The 26,303-nt window shown below is 52.6% G+C and overlaps 2 protein-coding genes across 9 annotated transcripts in view; one reads left to right on the top strand and one right to left on the bottom strand.

Moving 5' to 3' along the window:
- GRID2IP (Grid2 interacting protein) overlaps window positions 1–16,425 on the bottom strand; it is a 45,263-nt gene extending 28,838 nt beyond the window's left edge. For 2 of the 6 annotated variants that reach the window (XM_063343223.1, XM_063343221.1), the window contains exon 1: window positions 5,317–5,445. In XM_063343223.1, the coding sequence (XP_063199293.1) occupies window positions 5,317–5,330 (14 nt within the window). In that variant the 5' untranslated portion in view covers window positions 5,331–5,445. Of the gene's footprint in view, window positions 1–1,309; window positions 1,777–5,316; window positions 5,446–8,527; window positions 8,683–11,505; window positions 11,659–11,757; window positions 12,078–16,359 lie in introns of those variants that run through there. The other 4 variants (XM_063343220.1, XM_063343217.1, XM_063343222.1 and 1 more) reach the window with 3 other exon arrangements.
- A 913-nt stretch (window positions 16,426–17,338) lies between these two features.
- ZDHHC4 (zinc finger DHHC-type palmitoyltransferase 4) lies at window positions 17,339–25,421 on the top strand. Of its 3 annotated transcripts, none has more exons than XM_063345146.1 (7): window positions 17,339–17,425; window positions 18,188–18,318; window positions 20,701–20,774; window positions 22,443–22,621; window positions 22,722–22,847; window positions 23,505–23,749; window positions 24,823–25,421. In XM_063345146.1, the coding sequence occupies exons 2-7, from the start codon at window positions 18,196–18,198 to the stop codon at window positions 25,105–25,107; spliced, it is 1,032 nt and encodes a 343-aa protein (XP_063201216.1). In that variant the 5' UTR covers window positions 17,339–17,425; window positions 18,188–18,195; the 3' UTR covers window positions 25,108–25,421. The 3 variants fall into 3 exon arrangements, with proteins under 3 accessions (XP_063201216.1, XP_063201217.1, XP_063201215.1); XM_063345147.1 differs by having other exon boundaries at window positions 17,376–17,780; window positions 22,446–22,621; XM_063345145.1 differs by having other exon boundaries at window positions 17,377–17,780.
- Window positions 25,422–26,303: the final 882 nt, after the last annotated feature.

The raw sequence follows: 26,303 nt of genomic DNA on the forward strand, positions 1-26,303 counted from the left end.
ACCCACCAAAGGTGGGGTGTCATTAAACAGCATCGATGCCTCCGCCTGCCCTCTGCTCTGGCACAACACCGCCCGTGCAGCATGTATCGGCACCGGCAACGGCACCGGCACCGGCACAGGGTGGATGGTGCCTGGTGCTTAGCAGGAATCTGCAGCTATTTCGGGAGTGCCCTGCCATCCCACGGGACAAGCCCGGCTTTGCCTGCTGGTAGGGCACATGGATGCTCCCACCCTGTTTGCAGAGTTCGGCCTGGGACCAGGGACAGACCCGTTGTCCCAGCAGCCCCGCAGGATGCACGTGCCCATGGGAGGGCTTGGGAGCCACACGGTGCTGACCTCGTGCCTTCAGCTTCCTCCTCCTCCTCGTGTGCTCCAGGTCAGCCCTGGCTCTGATCCCTGTTAGAGAGCGGATGGGAAAAGCGTCCCCAGCACTGGGCACTGCAGCCCTGCGCCTGCTCCCCAGTCCCGATACACTAACCCTTCTCTGCAGCAGTGTCAGCACATGCTCTTCAGGAGAGCTCAGTCTGCTCTCACACAAAAAATGCAAATTCAGGGCATTTTCCAGGCTGGGAGAGGCCCCAGAGATTGCAACCTGCTTCGCCTTCACTCCCTCTCTGAAGCGGCCTGGCCAGGACAGCAGCCATCGTGGGAAACCGCCCGTCAGGTGCCCGTCTGCCAGCGTGCCCGTCCCCAGCTGCTCAGCTCGGCTCTGGGACTCACTTCAGCAGAAGATGTTTAGCACATCTCGGTCTTTGTCACATTTCACAAGGGCGCATGCCCTGCCATGAATGCTGAGCTCACCGGGATGGTCCTACCCTGAGCTGGATGCCGAGACGCGCCAATGCAGGATGTGTCCCCTCCAGCGGGGCAGCAGTGGTGGCTCCAGCCCCAGCAGGAGCAGGTGAAAGCAGCCCCAAGTTTGCTCAGAGCTCGTGCTCAGCCGGGGCTGGGAGCAAGGGGTCCCCGGTCCCCTCTCCATCACAGCCCCTGCACCACGCAGCACCCCCAAACCCCCGTCCTCACCGCCCATCCCTTTAGTGGACTGTAGTCACGCAGACAAAGCAAACCCAGATGTGCTCTTCTTGCCTCTCCCCAGCCCCCCACCCCCAATTTTTCATCTGAGCTTTGCTCGACTCCCCCCAACAGCTGGCGCCGGAGCTGCGGTGGGCGCACGTTGGTGGCAGGGCTGCACCAGTGCCGGGAGGCAAGGTCCCCGCAGCTCAGAGAGGCAGAAGAGACATTGCGGGGACGTTCCCAGCACATCCAACGGCACGCACGCCGCGCGGAGGAGCGGAGCAGAGACACGTACCGAAAATGCCGAGAGAAACTCCGGTCCTTTCCCATTTGTCGGGGTGCGGTGGGAACAAAAGGGAGACGCTTCAGATCCTCATGCAGCTGAGTCTCAGTCTCGGCTCACGCCCACGACGCGGCCGGATCCAACAACCAAACCGCGCGCCAGCCGGTGCCCCCCTGCCACTTGGCACCCCCGCAGTGCGCAGGGACCACGGCCAGATGGGCCGGCTCGCCGGCAAACTCTACCTGGGCTGAGTCCCTGCCTCCCTTCGCCCTCACCTCCCCGCCGCGCTCTCAGTCCCGGGCAGAGGTTTACCATCTACCGAGTGCCTCCTTTTTTATCAATTGGGCTTTAGCTCTGCTCTCCCTGCTCCGGCTCTGCCCCGGCTCGCAGCGACGAAGCCTCTCGCTTTCCCTAAAAACTGCAGTCGCTGTAATTTCCAGCTGGAACAATCTCGTAACAGAAAAGGAGGGCACGGCTCGGCGCCGAACTCCGGGGGGATGCCTCCCTGGTGCTAATTAGTTGACTTCTAAAGTGCTTCTGTTTAAATTACATGCCGCTGTAATGGGTGAGAAACCTTAAAGGCAAACAGCATCGGTGGCGGGCGCGCAGGTGGAGCCACCCGGGCTGGACCAGGATCGGGACCAGGACCAGAGACATGGGCCCGAACCTCCCCCCATGCCGCAGAGCATCGTTTACCCCCAGGGTAACACAGCAGCGCTTTGCATGAGGGATAGAAGATAAAAACCCCCCATCTTTAATTTAAATAACGCCATCTTTAAGCACAGCACTCGCGTTTGATGAAGAGGATGTGAAGCTTTCCAGAGTTGCCAACATCAGATACAATCTCCAAGCAGCAAAGGAAGGAAAAATGAAAAACGTATGGTTTGGCCCCAAAACAACTAGCAAACATCTGACCTTGAGTCTGACGGTTGTGCAGAAAAACACGTCCCAGTGTGGATAAAACCACTGATCAACACTTGGATTATGTCTGAACTGTGCTGTGCAAACAGCTACCAGTCCGCAAAAGCACTTCTGCCCCAACCGTGTGCCGCAATGCTAAAATTCACACGCTTTTGGGAGAGAAAACTCTTGCCCCCAGCCCGGCAGCACCGACAGCCATGGGGCGACACAGTGGCTCCGAAGCCCCGTGCTTGAGCAGGAATCACTCCAGCCCGGCGGCAAGCACGGACCTGTGATTTTCACAGGGGCTGTTATCCTGTTATCCCCGGCAATGGGAGGCTCCGTAATCGCTCATCTGGCTGCAGATGTTTTGCAGATGTGACCGTTGTTATCATTAAATAGGAATGAAGGCGTTTTTCCACCCGAGAGCGCAGACACGGTGGGATGCAGTGGCCGGGCACGGGGGCTGGGAGCCCCTCGCAGCCCTTCCCAGGCCACCCCATTTGTCCCTGGGGATAGCCCAAAGACCCCAGCCCTGCACAGCAGCTCCTGGGGAGGGTTACCCTCTCATGACGCATTCCTGCACCAGCTCCAGTAACGATGGATGCGTTATCTGCTGGTAAGATTCTCCCCGGAGCAGTGCTGCAGCCCGTGCGCGGCTGGGGGTCACCTTCCACATCAGCAGCTGAGCGCTGGGGCCTCGGGGTGCTCCCACCTCTCCTGAACCCAACGTCAGCTGCCGGGGACACGGAGACCTTCAAAGAAACCCCCAGAAAGCCTTTCTCCGAAGACTCATCCTGCCCGGCATCACCCAGTGGGTATCGGGGATGGCAGCAAGGTGCAAACGGCTGCTCGTTGCAGCCCTGGTGACACAGACAGACCCTTAGACCCCCTGTGACACCCACGGGACCCTGCCTGCTGCAACGCCGGGGAGACACGGGGCCACCAGCAGCTCCTGTTCACCCTGTGCCCCACACCAGCACCCCACACCAGCCCTGGGGCATAGGGACTTGTGTCAGCCCCTGCTTTTCAGAGCCACAGAGAGAAGGCACCTCACCCAAGGCGCTGCCCCCAACCTGCTTTCCGCTGGGAACACCAGGACAAAAGCAGCTTTCCGTGTTTTCTTTAAGAAACTGGAAAACACTCGGACCAAGTAGCCACTTCCCAAAATAACAGTTACTGGTCAGTGGTGGTGTGCCAGTGGGCCAGGCCAATATAATCTGCATTACAGCTGTAGTTCCATTTGTCAGAAGAAATTAATCTCCTAACAGGAGATCTTACACCGAGGCATTTTGGCCATGACCTACTTGAACCCAGCCCATAATAAAGGAACTCCGCTCCCCATTGTTTTCACCGCTGGCACTTTTTTTTTTCCTGCTGCCCTAATTCCCTTTTTTTGGGCAGTTGACCATATGTCGGGCTATCAGATTAGGGATTTTTTTAAAACGGAAGCAAACAAGAGCTGCTTTTTCCTCCATTATCGTCCTGCCATGCGGGTGGTTTCACAGCAGGTCTGCCCGCAGGACGGGCAGGAGGACGGTGTCTGCCTGCGCTTTAAAGTGCCGCATCAGGCAGCAGCGGGAGCAACGTGGGTTCGGGGGGGGGTCGCCGGTGCTGTGATCTGCATCGGCATCCGAGAGAGCCGGAAACCTCCCTGCAACCTTGGAGGAGTGGGTATTTGGGGATGGGGGCGGGGGGAGGGCGGACAAGCAGGGAACCACACAATCCATAATATATAAATCCTGATGTCAAAAATGAAATTTCTTATCCAGGGACAGTCACAGATGGCTGGAGTATTTTAATACGGGCACATGCCAAGCAATTTTATTGCCACGAAAAACAAGCTGAGACAAATAGATTGTGTTTGGAGCACTATTAAAATGAGATCAGTGGAATTTCTCCCGCAATAAGGGAACCCCCTGATGGGCAGCGATTTTATCTTTGTCGGGGATCAAAAGTGACTGCAATCAGAGCGGCGCTCGCCTCGGCCCAGCCACTGCGGGCCGGCAGCTTCGGCGGCTTGCTTTGGTTTTCTCCCAGGAGCAGGGGCTGGCCGGGAAGCAAACGGACCGTAACCAAAGCGGCGAAGTAACAAACTACCCCCTAACTATTCTCCCTGCGGCAGGCTGAAGCACAACATGACTTAAGAGGGGATCCACGACAACGTACAGCAGTCTAAACAGCCCAAGAGTTATCATTTAGTAAATTAATGTGGCCAGGGTGAGAGGCTGGATGTGCTCCGGAGCACACCCGCACCCTGCTATTTAAATCCAGGTTAATGGGACAATGTCCACGTAAGCATCAACACCGGTGTTTTCTGCACCAGCTTTTGTAACGCCGCAGGTCAGCGGGGAGGAGGGGACCTGCGTTTCCATCGCTCCCCAAATTCTACTGCAAACAGATGTTTCGCAGCGGCCGGGAGCTGGTGCGACGCTGGCACGGGCACCCCACGGCGCCGGGGGAACGCGCGGTGCAAAGGGAGACGGCAGCCGGTACACCGTGGTGTGCAAGTGCCAAACCCCTGCGCAACGCAGGTGAGGATCCCCCCTGTAACGCACAGCTCGGGGGGTGACTTTGGCCCCCTGAGTCCGAGGAAAAGCCGGTAGCCGCTGTGACGGGGTTGCAGAGCACTTGGGTGCGGAGCCGGCACCGTTCCTCTGCTGGAATTGCAGCTCTGCCCTGGTTTGAAAATGGCTCAGAAATAAGAGCAGTGCCGAGAGGCGCACGCCCCTGGGACCCCGACCTGCCCAAAATAACCCGCTCCCCTCCCCAGGCCGGCGCGAGGCGTGCACGGCCCCTGCACTCGCGCTCGGCACAGCCGTGGGGAGCAGGGGAGTTAAACCCCCCGGCTCCCCCCGGGACCAGACCCCGGCTTTGGCGTTTGCAGGTGATGGAGTGACACAAAATAAGAGATTTCCCTCTCCCCGGCAGAGCTGCCGTGCCCGCGGAGTCCCTCACAAGAGAAGCTCCGATGCGATACAGATCATAAGAGTTAATTAACTTTTAGCACATCTCATTTTTGTGGTGCCGGGGGTTGCTAGATTCAAGAATTAAGCTGCTTTAAACCCATTCCCCTCCCAGCCCCCTCGGCTCCCAGGAAAGGTCCGTTTGTTACTCACCCGAGACAGCTCATCTTTCCCCCTCGCTGCCGTATTTCATCATTCTTGAGCAGAACTACAATTGTGCACTTTACTACGCGCACCAGCCATATGGGCAGGGGATGGGAGCGGGGAGGAACCGGCGCAGCACGTGCGTTATCCTGGCTATCCACAACCAAACGGATGAAGAAAATGTCAGCAAATTAAAATCTGCAGGAGCTTAATTCTGGGCAAATGGGATGAAATCCATTTGAGCTAAAAAGAAAAAAACAAAACAAAACAAAACAAAACAAACCACCAACATGGGAAAAAGCCCAGCCTGAGGACAGACGGGAGGAGGAGAGGTGTCTGCAGCCCCGGGTCTATCCATGTGCTGAGCCGGGGGGGCTTGGGTTACACTTCACCGCAGCACCTTGCAGGGAGTGCATTAAAGCCTGGGGGAAGCCCGGGGGGGACAGGCAGAGAAGGGAGGACAGCCGGCCGCAGCAATGGCCCAAAAATAAATCCAGCTGGTGCAGAGGGAAGATCCAATCAGGCCAGCGCGAGGGTCAGCAGCAGACAGGGACGTACCGGCCGCCTGGCTCTGCACGGCAGGGACCATGTGGTCACCCACAGCGGGCCACCTCCACACACCCCATGGCAGGGCTCGGCCAGCCTGCTGGGACCCGGGGCTGCCGGCGAGGTGAGCGTCGGGGACCCTCATCTGCCTCACCCCCACATGGCCCTCAGCATCCCTCCCCTCAAGGTGTGCGGGCGTGCGGGACTGACCCCCAAATCTCGGGTGGAAACAGCCCCCGGGGACGGGGGAGCCGGGCACAGCCTCGCAGGGATGCCTGGGCACGCTGATGGGGACCCGCGTGGTCCCAAGAACATCCTCGCAGGGATGCCCGGGTGGGCTGATGGGGACCCGCATGGTCCCAAGTCCATCCTCGCATGGCTCCACGTCCCTGCAGGGGTGGTCCTGCAGGACGAGCCCCAGGAGGCTCGTGGGGGCAGCTCAGATGGGCTCCACTCCCCCGAATTGCACCGACACACACCGCTGCCCGGGGGCGGCCGCCCCATGCCCCAAGGACGGTGAGGCAGCCACACCAGCACCCCATCCCCAGAGCCGGTGCCGGAGCCGGGAGTCCTCCTCGCAGGAATCCCCCGCACAGCTCTTCCCCAGCCCCCAGCTGCCAGTCGGGGCGCAGACCCCAGACCCCTCCTCAGCCAGCGACGGACCCAACCAGCTGGAGCCACCCCCATGGATTCACAGCACCCCCTAAATCCAGAGCACCCGGGAGGCGCTCACCACCTCCCAGTGAGTTATTAAATGCATTACAAGCTCTTGCTCGGCAGCAAACCCATCAGATGGGAGACCCCGGGATAAGCACCTCGTATCACGCACGGCAGCACACACAGAAGCTGCCCCCACCTCCCCAGCACCCCCACAGCTGGGAAACCTGGTCTCCAAAGCACCTTTTTTTAAAATTTATTATTATTTTCTTGACTTCATTTCATTAAGATTAGACGGTAAATCTTTTCCCTAAGCTAAATATTTCATTTCCACTAAACCGAGATTAGCTGCCTGATTTATGGTGCCTTTTGCCCCAGCCCCAGAGTTAACCTTTCACACGGGAGGCACAGGGCGGCCGCAGGTTTGGCTCCATTACTGGGGGGCCGTAACACAGCGCTGCCCCATGGCATCGCAGGGATGGGCATGGGGTGAGCTCCGCACCACATGGAGGGGACGGTGGCACCAGGTCCGGACACGCTGTCCTCCACTGGCATGGGGACACGCCAGGGGGAACCTGCTGTGCCCCCTGCAGAGGGGCTTGGGTCTGGAGGAAAATTTAGACACTTATTCAAATCCCCTTTGGGGGGAAAATATGCCGTATAATTCCCCAGGGATGAAGACAAAAGGGGTCTCCGAGGCATTTGAGGCATTTCCATGGATCTTTTTGGGGAAAAGATTTTTCCTGGATTGTGGGTGGTGGGTTGTTTTGATTGGGACTAGTTTGGGGTGATGGCTCAGGCAGGGCTCGGTGCCATCCGTCCCTGCCCCCAGTCCCAACCTTTTGCTTGTTTTGTCCCCCCAGGACATTCAGGGGGGACAGGACCACTGCCATGGGGGCAGGACAGCCTGGATGTGGGCACCTGGACAAGGTGGCTGCCAGGGAGGCAACAGTCCCTTCCGCAGCCTGGCTCTGCAGGGGTCTGTGCCCATCCCCACTCAGATATGGGGGGGCCATGGGCAGCCCATGTGAAGCCATGGCTGAGAAGGGGGACACTGCGTTGCAAGGGCCGCCGACCCACTCTCCCCATCCTCCCCACCGCCGGATCGTAGCAGCGCAGTGGAGACCCCGGCACGGGGATGTTGTTATGGTAACTGTAATATCTCGCAATTCCACTGATTAAAGCAGGAATTGGAAAGCCGGGCCCGGAGCGGGGCCAGATGGAGACCTGATTCCCTAATGGCCATCGTCTCAGCCTGGCCGTAATCCCCACCACGTGTCCCTGCACCGGCACTGCCACCGTCCCGCAGTGCCAGCCCGCACTGCCAGAAGAGCAGCAGACCGGCTGCACACCCACGGCACGGCCGCTCCGCTGGGGGCTCAAGAGGTGCCGGGGACCCCGAGCCCAATTGGAGCATTGCCAGAGCATCCCAGCATCCGTGACCACAGCCCCGGCATTTCGGGATACTGTGGGCAGTGCTGGCCTGGAGGCAGCCCCTGGACCAGACAGAGACCCCCCCACAGCCGCCCCTGCTGCCGACCACTCGCCCACCCCCAGCTCTCGCCTTGCAGAGCTTGGTTTATTTTCTGGGCAAGCTCTTAGAGAATCGCCAGCCATTCTGCAGCTAATCCCCTCTCCCTTTGACATGACGGCCAGAAACGGGAGCCATGTCCCGTGCTGCAGGCAGGGGCAGTGGCTCCATGGGGCTGGTGACCACCACTCCCTGCAGGGACGGGGACGGCCGGATGTTGGTGCAGTGGCGGCCACCGGGCAGCCACAGGTCCCCCCGTCCCATCCCGGGCAGGACAGCCACAAAGGGATGCGGGGCTGACACGCCACCAAGCTCCGCTCATCTGCCCCTTGGAAAGGGGGTCTGGCTGTGCCGGCATCTTCCCTGCGGGAACACCCTGACCCGTGCCTGCACTGCCCAGCCCTGCACGCTCGTCACCGCTGGGCAGATGGATGCCCGTGGTTTAATGCCCAGCACGGCGGCGTGGAGGTTGGTGGCACCCCATACCTGATGTTGTCAATCAGATGCTGGTGGGACTCCTGGGTGAGGACCATGCAGAGGGCGTAGGCCAAGTACTCCACCTTCCGCTCTGCCGCGTACTGCTTCAGGACGGTGAAGACCTTCTCCTTGACCTCTGGCTGGTCACCGAGGATGTCATCCACCTGCAGCATGGGAGACAGGAGAGAAGAGGGAAGGGGCATGGAGCATGGAGCTGTTAACCGTATGTACCGAGGCACTGATGGTGCAGAAAACGTGTCTGTCTCATTGCAGCACCTGGTCAGCCAAGGAGGAGGGAACCCACACGGGGAGGAAAGCAAAACCTCGGTCATCAGCCCATCGCACAGCACTGCTGGGGCCCCACACATGTCCCTGGTATCGCTGGTCTGCGTGTTATAAACATTGCACTGGAAACAGCAAACCCGAAACTCCGCTGGGTCACAAGTGTCCCTGCAGGAGAGGCTCTGGCACAGCTGGGTGGGGGGCTGGTGCATCAGTCTGGAGTCTACCTGGCAGAGGACACCGCAATGGGCTTTTGGAGGTATTTAAGCCTCCAATCACACCTGATCCTGCTGGGCAGCACTGTCCTGACATTAATTCCAGGAGGCTGCAGGGAAGCGGGGAGAGGGAGCACAAAAATGAGCACCAGCCCTGGAAATGGCATCAGCAGCTCCCATCAGCCGTCCTGTCCTCTCCGCCTGTGAAGCCATGACAGGCAGAGTAATTAGCTAATTACCATCCAGACAATTACCCTGCATGGCACCCTCCTTATTAGCCTCTTCCCAGGCCAGGGGGCTGTTGTTTGCCCTGGGGTTGTGCTGGGCAGTGGGTGCTGCTGGTGCTTTGCCTCCAGCCTGGCTGGGTGCAGCAAATATATGTGGGATGCAGAAAACTCCTTGTGACCACCCTGCAGGCCTTGGGTTTTCCTGCAAGGTGATGGTTTTGTGCTGCCAGGAGGTTTAACTGCTTCCCTCCAGCTCTGCGGGCTCAGGGGGAAGCAGCAGCGAGGGGATCGCCTGGCCTTTCCCTGGTCCATGAGGGGTGCGTGCAGGGCTGTGTCCGTGCATCCCTGTGGCAGCACCTGAGGGAGCTGGTGGGCATCGCCCGGCCAAGCCCCTGGGGAAGTGGAAAGGGAAGAGCTGTTCTGTCCAGCTGCTCGTCCCACTTGGCAGCTCCCCAGGGAGGGCTGTCACCAGCGCTGTCACCCCCAGCACAGCCTTCCAGGTGCTGCAGGGTTTGCGCAGCCGCCATGCGAGCGCTGCGGGGGCTCCCGGCAGCAGCAACGCTTCAAGGTTACCGAATCTGGGGCAGCCAAGGCAGCTGCATCCCCCGGGGCAGGCTCGCACGCTTTTCAGTCCCAAGGTCCAGCAGAGGAATGACAAAGAGCGTGGTGTTCCTGGTGGGCTGAATCCCAGGATGCCGCTGTTAAAATTTTTGCCTGCGCTGAGAGTGAACAGCTTGGTGGGTGGGAATGGGGGGGTGCTGCCACCCCTTACGTCGGTGAGGTCCCCAGCGTGTCCCCGTGTGTGCAGGGGACAAGAGGAGATGTTGACCTGGAACCGAGACCCTGAGCACCTTCATCGATTTCGGTGATGGCCGCAGGCTGCCGGGATGCTCGGCTTGCACAGCTCGGCTCCAGCCCTGGCCCCGCTGCCACTAATGCTGCCACCGGTCTGTCTGCCAGGCAAGCACGATTCTAACAGAGATTTCGGCTCTGCCAAACGAATGAGGGTGGGAAAAACCCTCCGTACCTCAGGCTTGTGAGTGCCCTGCAGGCAGTGCACACACAAAACGCGAGCCACCATCACCCTCCGACCTCCCAGCCTTGCGGTGGGTGGGCAGGAGTGCCTGGGTGCTTGCAGCACTGGCAGCAGCAGCGCCTACCAGAGCTGAGCTCCTAGGTAAACGAGGGGGTAAAGCACCCTGCTGGGTTTTATTATTTTCTGCATCATGTAAAAAAATGAAGCCACTTAAAACATCTGCGCCGTTAACTCCCTCTGGAGAGGTGTTTGCCAGCTGAGCTGCGCTCCATCGCCCAGGAGCCAGCAGCACGCCTGCCCTGCAAACCTGCTTCTGCCCAGGGCTGCCGTGGGTGGCTTTGCTGGGCAGGGAAGGGAGGTGGCAGAGGTGCTGGTGCTCACCCATCGCGACCAGCTTCCTCACTTCAAAAGTGCTCTCCTGTGACCACCCGGGAAACGTTTACATGGTTTAATGTGACTTCACGAGATGGAGGCAGCGTGGAACCACCTCTCATCCTCTTGTTAATCTCCTGTAATCAGCAGGTATCTGTTTCACACGCGATGCTCGGCCTTATGAATCCAAACCTCAGCGCTTATTTGTGAATCTTTAATGTAGAAGCTGACTGAGGGGATTCGGCCGATACCCACGAATCTCTTTATGAAGGTCTTGTTCCTTTATTAGCTCGGGATCAAAAAAAACCACAAGCCTGGTTATTTTCATAACAGTATTTTAAAAGGCTACTTTGAAATGGAAATTAGAAAGATTAAAAAAACAACCACGATCAAATTTATAATTAGCATGAGGCGATGTGTTTGGTAAACTACCCACTAGGCAGCCTTCAGGAGCACAATGAAGATGTAATCACGTCGACTTTTTCCCTTTGTGGCGAAATAGGAGCTAAAATGTCTGTGGGATGACATGCTCAAACTTTGAAGGGACGCCCAGATGCGCAGGAGGGAGGCATCTGCCCCAGTGGGCTTCCACACACTCTTGTAGTGCAAAGGAATAAGTACTTGGGGTCATCCCCCAGAGGATCTCCAAGCTCTTTGCAGCACCCATCTGTTCTCCCAGTAATTCAGACCCTTCTCGCAGGCACTGAAGCCCATAATCTGCACCCCAGTCTTCTGACCAAGCCAGGAGCATCCCCCCATCCGAGAGCGCCGCAAAGGTTGAATGCCGCATTCTCCAGACCACTTGGGGCAGGGGATGCCTGGAGCCCCGTATGCTTGCCCCAGGCTCGATCTTACCTTTTTGCTGAATTCCTGCGCTTTCTGCTTCCTCTCCTGGTGCACGGTGTCGGCGCTGGGGACGGGGTCCCGTGTGCCGGCCCCACGCTGCGGCCGCAGCAGCCCCAGCCGCAGGGACCGCCCGTGGCAGGACCCCACCAGGGTGGCGGCCGCCTCCTGCAGCATCACCGCCATCCCGTTGACTTCCAGCACGTAATCCCCCGGCTCGACCCCGCAGGCAGCAGCAGGTGAGTCCGGGCTGACGTTGGCCACTCGGGGGGGGCTGCCGCTCGCCAGCTCGAAGCCGAAGCATCCCCGGGGACCGGGAAGGATGTCGACGTGGTGTAGGCGGGAGACCACCCCGATGCTGGGGGGCACGTTGCTGCAGCGCCTGGCCAGCCCCAGCAGCGCCTCGCAGTCCAGGGAGGAGACGGGCTGCCCCTCGATCTCCAGCACCTCGTCGCCCGGCCGCAGCCCTGCCACCGCTGCGCTGCTGCCCTCCTGCACCCAGAGGATGTAGCACGGACCGGTTCCGCTTATCTTGAACCCAAAGGACTCGGGCCAGCCCTGGTTGGTTGCCGGCATGGCTGCAACTGGAAAAGAAGGGGGGGAAAAAAAGGAGTTGTGGTGCTTTTTCCATCCCTAACGCTAGCTCCTGTAGATGCCACGTGGATCCTGTTGGGTGTGGAGGCTCTAGTCTGTGCTGCACTCCCCCACCATGGGAAGAGATGCCCCAGGAGTGACACTTTTCCTCTATATTTACCTAAAAAATAACTTTTATTCTTCTATCGTCAGGCTGCTAGCAGTGCCAGCGCCATTAGCAGTGAGGAAGTTGCTTTGGCTGGAAAGGCTGGGGCTACACTTGCCACCCGGACCTTGTGTCCCCCGTCGGTGGCACCTACCTAACCCCCACCGGGAGGCACGTTTAGGCACCTGCTTGGATTTATTTGTCTAGCAAAATTATTATTTAATTTCCCTGGCATGTCACATTAATGAACAGATAATCCAGTGACTTAAGACAGCCTTATTTTAAGCAGCTCTTCTCAATGCAACTGCAAAATTACTGCAAATTTGTTAGAATTTGCCAGATGCTCTCAGCTCTCCTGTGAGTATTTCTTTGTGCCCTCCCTGTCCTGTGTATAGTATTAACCTGATCGCAGCATCCTGAAATAGAAAGATGAGAATTTTCAAAAGGACTTGTTTGTGGTTCATTTGAAGGGTTAGGACCGGCTCCACGGATGCCCAAGGAGAAATCGGGCACATCAGCCCTAAACATCTGCAGAAGTCATCTTTGCCCAAGGTAACTCAGAGCAGCTGATCTCTGCAGCTCACTTGGATGCCCTTTCCACGCTGCTGATGTGTAAGTGCCTGCATTGTCCGCTGACACTTGCTAAATTTATTCGCATGTAGATTTTCTCTTCATTTGATGTCAGCTGTCTGTGAAGATGCTCTTTACTCCCATGTTTATTCCATCAGTGCTACTTAACACACATCAAGCATTTACAAAAATGAAACACAGACTATTTCACCCGGGGAAATGATCTTACAGAGACTACAAGGACTCGGGATGGCTCAAAAAACATCGTCACAAACACACCTTGAGTTTTGTGCTCTTCAGATCAAAAAGCCCCAAGCCCAGGTGCAGAGCCCAGCAGCAGCCTAAAGCTGGCTCCTGGTTTGCGTTCCCCCATCTGGCTGCTCCCCTCCTGCCTGGGCAGCCCAGTGGGTCCCAGTTCACTCCAGTCCGTGCTCCTGCCAGCGCAGCAAAGGCATCCCTTCACGCCTCACCGCTGTCGGGGTGGCTTGGCTCTGATCTGAATGACCGAAAGCCATTTCTTCTGCTCCTTTGAGACCCGGGAAATCTTGGTCAAAATTCAGTAGCACTGAAAACATTGTTTAATACCCTATTATAGGCCAGGGAGATGAAAGGAACCCTTCTCATGTCCATTTCCAGCACAGATAATACGGACCAGCTTGCTCCGAGAGCAGGATCGTGAGGATGGGCAGGGAACACAGCATTACCGCAGGAATCTGTATTAATAACCTGAGCCTGCTCGGCTGTTGCAAACAGCTACTCAAGGCTGTATTACAGAGGGCACCAGAAGTGCCACCTTCATAAGGAAATATTAAAAAGGACCAAGCAATATGCTGTCACTAACACTGTAACCGTAATAATCTTGCCCTCCATTGTACAGCAGTGCTGATTAAAATACTACATAAAAATTATTGTTATTATTTAAAGAGGAAACAAAGCCGTTGCCCGTGTTAATGGGTACGGATGTCAAGGACCGGAGGGGAGCCGCTGAGGGTGAAGCACAGGGACAAGTCTGGCAACAGCAGGATGAAATCCATTGGTGAGCAAACACCAGGACACTCCAGGGGCTGCAGAGCACAGGCTTTGAAGGCTCCAGCGAGAGCCCAGTAAGCACTGGGATGGCCCCGGTGCTACTGCTCCAGGCTGAGCTCCATGGCAAAGCCAGGCAGAGCAGCGACCATCGCCTTGCTGCGAGGAGCTGCATCACCCCCTGCCACCTCTACACCCTATGGCTCAAGCACTTACAGAAGTCTGCAGCCATCCACGCCAGCCTGGCGGGCTCTCACCAGGGAGAGGTTTGTCCTGTTACGGGGTCGAAGCTTTCCTGGTTCTCCTCCATCGCCCCTGGAAGCGCGTCCCACCTACCCGCCGGGCTCCTGGGGGCATCTCCCCTGCTCCCACGTCCTCGCTGCAGCCCCTGGGATGCTGGGGACACAGACCTTGCCTGTAATGCCGGTCCAGGGGTGGGCGAAACGGCTGCTGTGCTGTGGTGCTGGGGCAGAGCCGGGGCAGCGCCTCGGGAGGGGATGGCTGCCCCTTCCCGGGCTTCTTATTTGAGCCCGGTGCCCTTCCAGCTGCTCTGAGTCCACGCCAGGCACGCAGAAAGGTCCTTCGTGCTTTTTCCTTTCCTAATTAACTTTATTTCCATCGCAAAGAGAAACACAGACAGACTAATTGCCGTGCTGGTCCTGGCTGAGACTAGTGCTGACCTGAGCCCACAGATCTGGGGGGAATTAGGAGCTGGAACAAGGTAAAACAGATTAACGCCCATGGAGGGAAATCCCTCATCCCCACAGGCAAATGCAAAGAGATGGCGCTTTGCAAAGCAGCAGAGACACAGCACGCCGTCACTGCTCCCAAACGGCAGCTGGGTGTGCTGAGACCTCGCGATTTGGGTGGGAAACCAGAGATTTTGAGAGCACGTGTCCGCCAAACATTGCACGGTTTGCTGCAGAGATTTGGGAGGCTGGACCAACTTCTGCAGGGCTCTCCCGGAGAGCTGCCCCCAGCCAGGCTGCTCCGTGCGGGGGAGCGGGGTCCGCGCAGCGGGGAGCGGCTGAGAGCGTCCTGCAGCAGAGCCCCCCGCGCTGGCACTGACTGTTCATTAAGCTGCTATTTCTGATTTTCTCCTCTGCTTTCTCAGCACTTAGAGATCCCAGGGCTTAGCACGCTAAGAGGTTTTAGGGTATTACACGTCCTGCTGAGGCACCAACAGGAGGGGACGTCTGCTTCCCCTCATGGACCACGCAGCAATCTGGTCTTCCCCTCGCACCAGCGCGGGTTGGGCTGGATGGGAAACAACCTCCCCTGGAAACCTGGGAGATTTGACATGGGGTGGAGTAAAAGCCTTACGAAGGAGCACGGCAGGAACCTGCTCTGCCCAACCTTCACCGCCCAACATGGTGAAAGGTCTTCCTTTTGCTCGTGCCCTACATGTCACTGCTGCCAGGGACTCGAGACCCTCTCCTCCTCCTGTCCTCTCCAGCTCTGGTGTCGGTGATGCTCTGCGGGTGTCGGTGATGCTCTGCTGGAGACGGGACATGGCTCCTTTCTCATAGGTTCTGCACAAACACAAATCTCCTCAGCAGCTGAGGTTCGCGGGCGTGCGGTGGGGGGAGCGTGCACTGCCCTCCCGTGTTAACAGAGAAATGCACACGCCTTCCTAGAAATCACCCAGGGATCTTCTTCACTATTCACTGCCCAAACAGGCAGACAAAACCACTGCAATGGGTATTCTATTTTTTTTTTCCAGCAATTGAGGCAATTGTTTCTTTTCCCTCCATTTTTAAGTGACTTGAGAACTTTAAAACACTGACAGTGAATGTTAATGCCTGCAAGAAATAAGTTATGGGATTCCAAGCTAATGAAAAGATTGTTTCCTTGAAGGTCTTCTGCTAGATTTTGATCAGACAAGACTTTTCGCTCATTTGCACATCACTTAGATTGAATCAGCTTCATTTCTCTCAGACCCAACCTACCATCAAAGTATTTGCTGGCTGTTTTGTCCTTGAGCACGGCCTGTAAGGTCACTGAGGGTGGATGGAGCTCCGTGCCGGTGCTGCTGCTCGGTGGCACTGGCTGCAGCTCCTGCCGGCAGCTCCGGGCTGTGCACAGGGCACAAACCCTGCCCGTCCGCCCGCAGGCGAATAAACCACCTCGCACCCACGCTGCCGCCAGCCCCGCATCCCACGGCCCCTTCTGCACTGCCAGACTTGCCAGGTTACATCCGATGTCCCCCACTAACCTACAGCTGTACCTGGAGCAGTACAGAAATTTTGCTGTATCAGTACGGAAGGGAAAAAATGGCTTTTTCGCAACATCCTCTATCAGGAGCAAAGTGCCTCGGGCTGCACTCTAGGATAGCTGTGCCCTGGCAATATTTCGGCTGCATTTCACTCTCTCGGCTTCTGGTTTGGTATGTTGTGGGCCAAGAACTTACCAGAGGAAAAAAGATCTCCTTCCTGAAACCCAACCTCACCTCCTGCCGCCATGTCTCCTGTCCAAGCCAATTAATTTCCTCTCGGTGTCAAAGCAGCCCGAGCACCCCACGGAGAGCTTACCTGTCGTGCCCGAGATCCAGCCAGAGCAGACTGGGACCCAGAGCCGGCAAAATCATCACAGCAGCCTCAAAGCTTTTGGATCAGTTACCCGGTGGCAGCAACCGGCTGAGTTTCTATGGCAAATTCTACCCAGGCACCGCGTAACCCAATCAGCCGCTCATTAGCGGCGCTCCAGAGAGCACGGACCGTGCCGGCTGCGGGGACGGTTTCAGTTGACAGCCACCGCATAAGGAACCGGCACAGGACGCTCATCTCCGGCAGCTTTGGTCCCCCTCAGGCCGGTCCCAGATGAGATCCCTGCGGGGACTCCAGCAAACTCACCCTGATGTCTTACCGCACATGGGACGTGATGGTGTGAGAGGAGGCTGCCTATTAAAAGGGGATATAGTGCTCAGAGCTGCACTAGAAGACAAAAGGATTTTGCTTTAGAGATTTCACCGAAGGCAACAAATCTGAAGAAGTTTTTGTGGATTTCTACGGAATTACACGGGATGCGCCATGCCAGTTGGCAGTGTTACACAGAACCCCTGCAAACAGAAGAAAACACATCAGCTGCACTCAACTCATGGTAACGGGCTGCCCGGGACCGTAAGAACTCCGCACACAACTCTGGGATTTACAAAAATGATTTAATTTTTATTTCCACTCCTTTAACCTTCGTGTTCTGCTGCGGAGGAGGGAGGCAGGCCAGAACGAGCGGCTCTCCCTGCCAGCCTCGGCGCCTTCAGGAGGCATGGCCTGATCGCTTTGGAGCCACCTCCCGGTGTGTGGCCCGGTGGCGGCCCCGGCCCGGTCCCGCCAACCCGCTCCCCTCAGCCGAGGGACGGGCTCCTTCCCCGGAGCAGCCGGGCCCGGCCCGGGCGGGTGCTGGACGCCGGCTGGCGAGGCGCCATCCTTGATAAACGGACCTCCCGAGCGGGCCTCGGGCAGAGCGGGCCGGCCGGGCACCTCCGCTTCCGGGTGCGACAGGCCCTTCCGCCGCCGCAGATCGCCGAGCGACCGGGGCGGCGGGGGCGGAGCTCGGCGGTCGATTAGCCGGCCTCTGGGGAGCGGCAGCGGCGAGCCGGTGAGGGGAGCCCGGGGCCAGCGCCCTCCCGCCCGGTGTCCTTCGGGGCTGGGGACCCTCGACGCCCCGTAGGCCCCGACTGTGTCCCCAGGGCACCCTGCGGCTCCCGCTGCCCGGGGGCTCGGAGGCCGCAGGCCCGGCGCAGAGCCCCGAGGCCTGGCAGACACAGCTGCTCCCTCCATAAGCTGCCCTGTCGCTGGGTCGTGGCCTGTGCAGAAGCACATAAAAGATTGAAATAAATCCTCTGCTGTGGCGGAGGGGATGGAGTGTGCCAGCTGGACTTAGGCTGGAGAAAAGGAGGCTGAGGGGAGACCTTCTCGCTCTCTACAGCTGCCTGGAAGGAGGGTGTAGCCAGGTGGGGGTCTGTCTCTTCTCCCAAGTAACAAGTGATAGGACAAGAGGAAATGGCGTCAAGTTGAACCAGGAGAGGTTTAAAGTAGATATTAGGAAAAATTTCTCCACAGAAAGGGTTGTCGAGCATTGGAACAGGCTGCCCAGGGAAGTGGTGGAGTCGCCATCCCTGGAGGTGTTTAAAAGATGGGGAGACGTGGTGCTGAGGGACATGGTTTAGTGGTGGTTTTGGCAGTGTTAGGTTAACGGTTGGACTCGATGATCTTGAAAAGGTCCCTTCCAACCTAGATGATTCTATGATTCCTGTGTCATAGCAATGCACTAAACGGCGTGAAGCACGGCTAGGCCCAGGCACTGCTGCAGAGAGCGAGCACTGAGGGGCACTAATAAGCTGCTTCTGTTGTATTGCAGGGCTCAGGATGGACTTTCTGACACTCTTCTTGATTTACTTGTGTTTTGTGCTCACTACTATTGCTCTGCTCTGCATCTGCTCAGGAAGAAAGGAGGGTTTCCTCGCAAGAAGTGCCAATGGTGCAAGCCAGGTAAAGAGCTGAGCTTTCAGAGCGACAGTCAGCCCCTGTTCTGGTGGTCTGCCCTAGTTAATTGTGCTAAAATTAGTGCAATGGCTGTATTTCTCCTTCATAAAAAATGCAAGTATGTGTGGCTAGAGTGATGATATGGTATAATTCATATTTCATCCTATTTTGACAACTGCTCTCAAGTAAGTACTAATTGATTGAAAATAGAAATAAGCTTCATTTTAGCTGATGAAATCCTGCCTAAGCAGGTAGTAAAAAAAACCCATTTGCATCTTACAGCTCCTGTTCCTGCACATGCCAGTCTGGCTGGCTGCAGTCACCGCAGGGTAATAGTAAGGATGGAACTTCTTACAATGCTAAAAGTACATTGATCAGTAACATCGTAACACATCAGCTTTGAGAAATTAATAATGAGGCTCCAGGTATTTGAAATTTTGTGGTATTTGCTGAGGAAAAAGGTGGGAGGAGGTTTGAGGATTAAAATAAGGAGATAATTATAACTGGTAGCAAATATTTTAGGGGAAGCTCTTTAATGAGAATCTGTAATAATGCTTCAGGCTGTTGTTTCCTAAGAAGGGGAGAGGGAGAGGAATGAAGAGCTTTAGAAGAGGATTAAGAATTGGCATTTTATTGTAAAAACAGAGAATATAATTGAAAAGCTACTAGTTTATTTTTCTGTCTATTGGGCTGTGTCTGAATGAAGAAGGGAAAAAAAGGTGGAAGGGAAAGGATAAGAGAATTATAATTGAAACTGTAAATATTTAATGCTGTTTACATGAGTCTAAACAGACTGATTTTTTTATTACTAGTATTATACTTTCTTTTATTTTGCTTTATAGACATGCAAATCATTGTGCTGAGAAATGTATTATTTGCCCATATTCCTTAATAGCTGCTTCTATGAAGCATGTGTAACAATCAGCAATTAAAATACTGCTGTGATGTAAAGTCACTGTCTGGAGAAATGTAATCGATACTTTTATGCATGAAATAAATATAGGTAATCCTAAATAATTTCTCTAGACACTGTATTTCAAATTCATTTCTGACTGTAATTAATGAAGCATATAAGCCTGGAAGTTTGTTGGAATTGTTTGACTGTGCGCCTGTAAGATCTTTTAAAGTATTCATTGTGAGCAGCATGAAATAATTAACTTGCACAGGGCACAGCTGTTTCTAGGTCTGTGGCAAGTCAGCTTCCACCCCCGGTCTGTTTTCCTTGCTGACAGCAGTTCGGTTGTGCGAGATGGCTGTATTCATTGTACAGGCCTTCTCATTCTCTCGTACTTTGGTCATCACTGCAAGCACAAATCATACTTGTAAGAGCCTTTTGCTTTGGTGTAAGGAATGGCTGAAATACAGGGGATTGCTCTACTGTGTGGGGGGGAGTACTGGGTGTTGAATGTAATGGTGGAGTGTACTAACACACATACAGGTGATTTAAATTTGAATTTTGCAATTGCGTGCAAGTTGCTTTTCTGTCTAGTTGTCTGATGTGTTTCCTAGTGCAGTACACAGCCTCTTTCAAAAAAGGCTCGTGACTTGAACTGCTGATATGAGGCATAACAGTTAAAAGAAAAATATTTAACATCTTCTCAGCTCTACATATGCTTTTTGCCTTCTGGTCTTTCACATCGGAGACAAGAACCTCTCACTGCATATTTTCTTTCCATGTCAGCTAGAAATAGGCTCAGCTGCTCTAATTCCTCCACCACTGAAGGAGCAGCGTGTTGCTATAGAGATCTGTCATCTTCTGAACAGCAGAGCCACGCGATTCTGCAGTCACAGACTATTGCTGAATGAAGACAGTTAGTTTCCTTCTTCATTGTATCTAGCTGGTTTTGAAATGGGAATTAGATAGACATGGAGTTATCAGACTGGATCATAGCTATAGTTGAAGAAACTAGGCGGGGGGTGATGGGGTTGGTTGGTTTGTTTTTTGTTTGGTTTGGGTTTTTTTTTTTCCTTTTTGTGGAGGATAGCAGGCTTTATCCCTTTGCTTATCTTCGCTTGCATCTGTCAGATGTCCTGATGAAGCATACTGTAGTTAGGAAATCACTCAGTTCTATCCCCTGCTTAACCAGTTACCCAGTCTATAACCCGATATAAGCTCCTTATAACTTTCACACATTAACCCAGATACATCTGATTGTGCCTGCTGGGCTCCCGAGAATATGGAACCCCACTCCCATTTTGAAAACACCAGCAACATTCCTGCCTATGTTCTTAGGAGCGCAAATGCTTCTGAAAATGAGCTTCCGCCCCAGTGATACGGTTACAATGATATATATCTGAGGGATTAGGTGACTTATGTTTTTGTTTGAACGTTCCACAAGGCAGAAGTGATGTGCAATTCGGGTAACAGAGTGTTTTCATTTGCTTCAGGTATTGTCATTTATAATCCCCACGCAGCTCCAGAGAGTGACACAGAGGGCACTTCACAGGCTCTTCCACACAAGGTATTTCACTTTGGTTTTATGCTTTTGATGTTATTTTTTCCTAGTATTTTTGGCCACCATCAGAGCTTTCGGTATTATCATTAGATGTTTTCTCTTCCTTAGGGGTGCTTGTCAGGGATTATGGATTCCCTTTAGGGTTTGCCACACTTGTCTTTCTGTTCCTTGCTAATTGTTGAGAAGATGGTACCGTGAAATTTTTTAACGTATTGACAAATAAAGATAATGTGGCTCAATAGCTTCCAGTGTAACAGATGTTGGTCACACTGGTGGGAGACTGCATCCACAAGAGAATTACAGCAGACTCTCTGGCAGCTGCAGAATGAGTTTAGACAGAGTTAGTGATCCCCATCCTCTCCCTCAAATCCCATTAGTCTTAGTCCAGCAGCTTGAATGTCCAGGTGGCTCAAGGAGAAGCTGCACAGATGCCAACTTGCAGCCTGCTGTATTAAGATGAATTTTGTAGTTTCCTGTAAACTTTGGTGCTTTAGGATCTGCTTCAGGAATGATTTAAATACCTTTCCTCTGGGGGCAGCAACTCCAGTATGACAGACACTTCAGGGGCATAACATCTACAGCTGTTGAATGTGCGCTGCAGTTGTTCTGTTGCTTGCTGTGTAGATTCTCTGCTGTTAAGTTAACGCTGCCCAAGAGAGAGTGGTTACGCTGTCAAATGTGCAGTCAGCAACAGAGCAATTATCTGATGAGTCTGGTGTAGTTGTCATCGCTAGATTATGCGGTGCGCTGGAGGCACTTTGATCCTCCACACACACCCTTCGACCGCATCACCTCATTCAAGCAAGAGATTTTTCAGTTCACGTGAAAGTCCAGTGAGGCACAGCACTTGAGGGTGTCTTCTTGTAGCCCTGCAGTTGGGAGGAAACCCTGCAGGATCCTGTTGGATTGCACAGGAATGGTGTAGCAGAGAGCAGTAGAGGAGAGCTTGTCTGCAACAGACTTCCTGCTGTAGTAAAATAAACATTACTACTTAAAACTCATAATAAAAGTCCAGCAAACTGACGTGTAATGCAGAGAACTGTAGTAAGTGAACGTTGCTCTCCTAATGCGTGGCTTTTCTGAGCATCTGTTTGCCAGGCTGCTGAAAGTTGTTCCTCAGTATGCTGCATCCCAAACAAACCTGCATGCCAAATGGTTGTGCAACTTGCTTCAAAGAAGCTGTAGGTCTGCCGACAGGTTGGAACTAGTGTTGGCCGTTGCTAACCTCCCACCACGCTTATTTCATAACAGCTGCTTATATTATTACATTTATTTTTTTTTAAGATTACCTTTTACAGAGGTTTTCTTTGCTTTCAGAGCAGCACACAGCAAATGTCTTCTGGCAGAATGTTTTGTGGCCTATTGCTATGGCATGTTTTGTCAGCACCAAGGGTGCTTTGTACTTGACTCTCTGTTGGAAAAAAATAAATCCCAAGGACATGACAATAATGGAAGTGAATTTAGCTGGCATATTTAAAGGAGCGTATGTGGGAAGAAGAGAAGGAGAAGCCACTGGATGGAGAAAACACTATTAATATGCAGTCCATGCTGGCCTGAAAACCTAAAAGAGGTGTCTCCTTGCATTTGGAAAGTCTTTGCTGATCACCTCTGAGAGTACTTGACCTGTTAAGCAGGATGCTGAGTATTAAATAGACTGTCCCCTTTTTGTTCCAGAAGCTGTTTGTTTGTTGTCCTGCACATAGCCTTGCAGGCTGCAGTGTATGGGGAATACACATGGGAAGTGTTTGTTTACTGCTGGGAGCTGCAGTTCCACCTCCTCTTCCTGCTGCTGCCCTACCTGCTGCTGGCTGGGAACATGGGCTGCTTCATTCTCTGCTCCCGGGCCAATCCTGGTAAGCTCATGCTGCTTGTGAGCTGTAGACGCTTGAAAACAGAACCTAAAAAATGTTACAAACACCATTACTTTTACTGTTTTTCTTGTTTCTTTCACAGGTGTAATAACAAAATCAAATCATGCATCATTGGTTAAGATTTACGAATATGATGGTGTGTTATTTCAGAAAGGCATCGTGTGTCCTACGTGCAACATGGAGAAGCCAGCCAGATCAAAACACTGCCGTAAGAATCTTAACTTCCTTGTTAAGCGTAACAGTAATACTGTCCCAAATTAATTCTCCATCAATAACTGCAGTTCACACTACATCTGTTCGGTTATCCAGCTCAATGCACAGAGGATTGTGTTTGTTTTATTGGGGTCCCAGATCACAGCTGCCCTTTCGCCATCCGTAGAACTGTTTGGCTGCTGTTTCTTCTCACAGAAATTACCAGTTCCAAGGGTGTCAGTTTGGGTCAGGAACAGACAGGCTTTTGAGCATCTAGAAGTTAAATGAAAAATTATCACCTGTCGAGACCTGAGTTCAGGGGTTTGTGTTTCTCTTGCAGAATTTGCTGTTATCATCTGAAATAAAGCAGGGCGCTACAACCTCTACCTTTCATAGGCTTTTCTAGGCAGTGCTGTCAGAGAAACCGAAGCCTTTGAGCTGCAGTCTTGGTGAAAAAAAGAGGAAATGAGATACATGTCTTTGCTGTTAGTATTGGGTTTTTTTATGATATACAATTGAAATTAATGTATTTGCTTAGGAAGCTATCAGTTAAATCATGACCATAATTCTCAGATTTCTTTCAGATGAAAAACTATCCTAAACTGTGTAAAAAATCAAATTGATTTCTTAAAAAACAAATAACTGAACTGTCTTGTTACTCACTCCTCATCAGGTTTCTGCAATACATGTGTACATCGTTTTGATCACCACTGCGTGTGGGTCAACAACTGCATCGGTGCCTTCAATGCAAAGTATTTCTTCCTCTACCTCTTCACGCTGACTGCTATGGCTGCCACCATTGCCATCATCACAGCAGCATTTCTCATCCAAGTGGTGCTGCTGTCCAACATGATGCATGGGAGTTACGTTGACGACCAAGGACAAGAGCATGCTGTCGAGATTCTCTTCCTTATTCAGGTAAGTTTACGCTGCCTGGGTTATTAGCCTATAAAAAGGTTTATCTCAGTCTTTGCTTTCAGAAGTCTTTTAAGTCCACCTGTTCTCACAGGCAGAATGTGGACAGACCACAGTTTTTTTTACCAGCGTACAGGCCTCATTAAGTTTAAAAAACTGCCATTGCAGAATACTTTAAAAATATGGTATTTTTCTTACAGCACTTCATTCGGCTCTCCCATTTTTCGTATTTTTGTTTACAGACTGCTTTTACTCATATCTGATTCATAAAGAATGACGTTATGTTCCGGTGACAGTCTACTGTAATAACGTTTAGGAAACAGTTAACAGTCCTTGAGATACTTTCATGGAGATGCTAAAGCAGGACCCTGCTACCCTGGCATTTAGATACTTGGGTATTTTCTCTCACATACAAGCAAGGGGTGACTTTGAGTTTCTCTAGCACTTGAGTCATTCGCATTTCAATCCCCTCATCCCTTTCTGTATGGCAGTGAGGTGATAGTAGTATCTTTATCTTTTCCTCGTCCTAGACAACAGATGTTTCAGCGTTGAATCCTTATAAAGGGATCTTGGTCAGGGAATGTTTGCTCGTGTTTGAGCAGTACCATTACCGCTCCTCAGCATTGGAATTTAACTCAGAAAAAGAGCTACTTAAACTGTATTGTGTCAGCAAAACCCGACGTTGTACCAGATTGTAGCCTCTTCATTTGGCAGTTTGTTTTCAGATGATCTGCATTAATGATTTTTTTAATTAAAAAAGTGACAAAAAACAAACAATCAAAACTCCAATATGAAATACAAACACTCAGAGATAGATGGGTGTAGAAAATACTCCCACGTTACCAAGGCTTGTGAGGAAATGCATTTCTGGAAATTATGCTTTACTCAAAGATTCAATCCAGAATGGACCATCACTGAGCTGGATGGGGAATAGGGCTGCGTCCTTGTCTCTGGGGCTGCACAGTTATGTGTGCGTATGGATGCGCATTTCAGCTGGCGTGCTGCAGTGGTCGCACGCTTCCATGTGATGTAATGCTCCAACTTTTTAACTAAGTTGTTATTTTCTTTCTTTGCAGCACCTTTTCTTGACTTTTCCTAGGATTGTCTTCATGCTTGGTTTTGTTATTCTTCTCACACTCGTACTGGGTGCTTACTGCTGCTTCAGTCTGTACTTGGCCTTAACCAACCAAACTTCCAATGAATGGTGTAAATCCAGACGATATGGGTGTTCCCACCATCTAACATTGCAGCCTCATGACAGACAAGTTGTCTACAAAAACATTTATTCTAGAGGAGTCTGGATGAATTTAAAGGAAATCTTTAAGCCCCCTTCAGTGTTGGAAAGAAAGAAGAAAACCTGAAGATATTACTCTCTATCTATGCATTTTTTTTTAACTTTTTGTAAGACTTTACTTCAAGACTCTGCTTTGATGCCCCAAACAACTTTTGTAAAAAGATGACTGCATTTCAATTAAGTAATTGGAAACTATGTTTTCATAAAGCCAACCAGTCTTCAAAAAACTAGAGTTCTCCCGAGTTTATCTGTAACACTACTCGTACCAGTTGCGACAGTGGCCTGTCGGTCTTTTCAGACACAATCGCAGTATTAAAGCAAGCTGTACTAGAGATAGGTCCAGCTAAGGAACACATACACAAGGAACAAAGGAACACTTTTTTTTTTTTTTTTTACAATTACTGTTTGTATGCTGCATCATAGCTCTGTGGAATAGGCAAACTGAGTTCCTAAGTTACTTTGGTACATCTAAAGTAGGTCTTCCTGCAGGAGACTTTACAGGAATATAGAAAAATCCCACATGTGGAAGCGACAGACATCTCAATGCAAGTATTTGTCAACTATTCATGTGATTTTTATTTTATTTTTTTTTGTTTCCCCTGCAGGAAAACGGTAACTCCCAGCTGGCTGTATTCAGCTGTGAGTTACTATTTGCAGCAGTATTCTGATTAACAATGTCTCAACAGAGCACTGTGGAAATTACTTCACTTGGTGAGATCTCTGAGGTTAAGCCTTGTCCTCTTGCTTCCGTGTTAAGAGGGACCAGCAGTGAATTTGCTGGTACGGAGAGGCAAGTTGGGTCCATCTTACTGAAGTGAATCTTTCTGTCTGTGTGTACAAGCAAGGGATGAGCTAACAAATAGCTGCTGTGAATTTTGAGGAAGGCTCATCTTTTTGTGAGTACCTTTTTCACAAATGATTACCCCATTACTGTTAACAATACATGGAATAGGTTTCATGTATTTAGCTGGAAAACCCCATGATTATGGGCAGATTCTTAGCCTGCAGAAACCATGTTCTACGGCAAATTTGTACTAGTATGGAGCACCTTAATTTCAGAAAGGAAACTACTATTAGTGCTATGTCTACCTGGTAAGTCTCTTTCTTTATAGCTAGTTTCAGCTCGTTCAAAATAAGATGTCCTTTCAGCCTTAGAGCCATGAAAATGTGGGACTTCGGGGCAGAATTTCAGCATCCTGAAAAGGGTTTCTGGTATTTGATATTGAGCTCTGGACATAGAGGTCTTGACAGATTACAAACTTA

Source organism: Chroicocephalus ridibundus, chromosome 8, assembly GCF_963924245.1.
Source record: "Chroicocephalus ridibundus chromosome 8, bChrRid1.1, whole genome shotgun sequence".
NCBI lineage: Eukaryota > Metazoa > Chordata > Aves > Charadriiformes > Laridae > Chroicocephalus > Chroicocephalus ridibundus.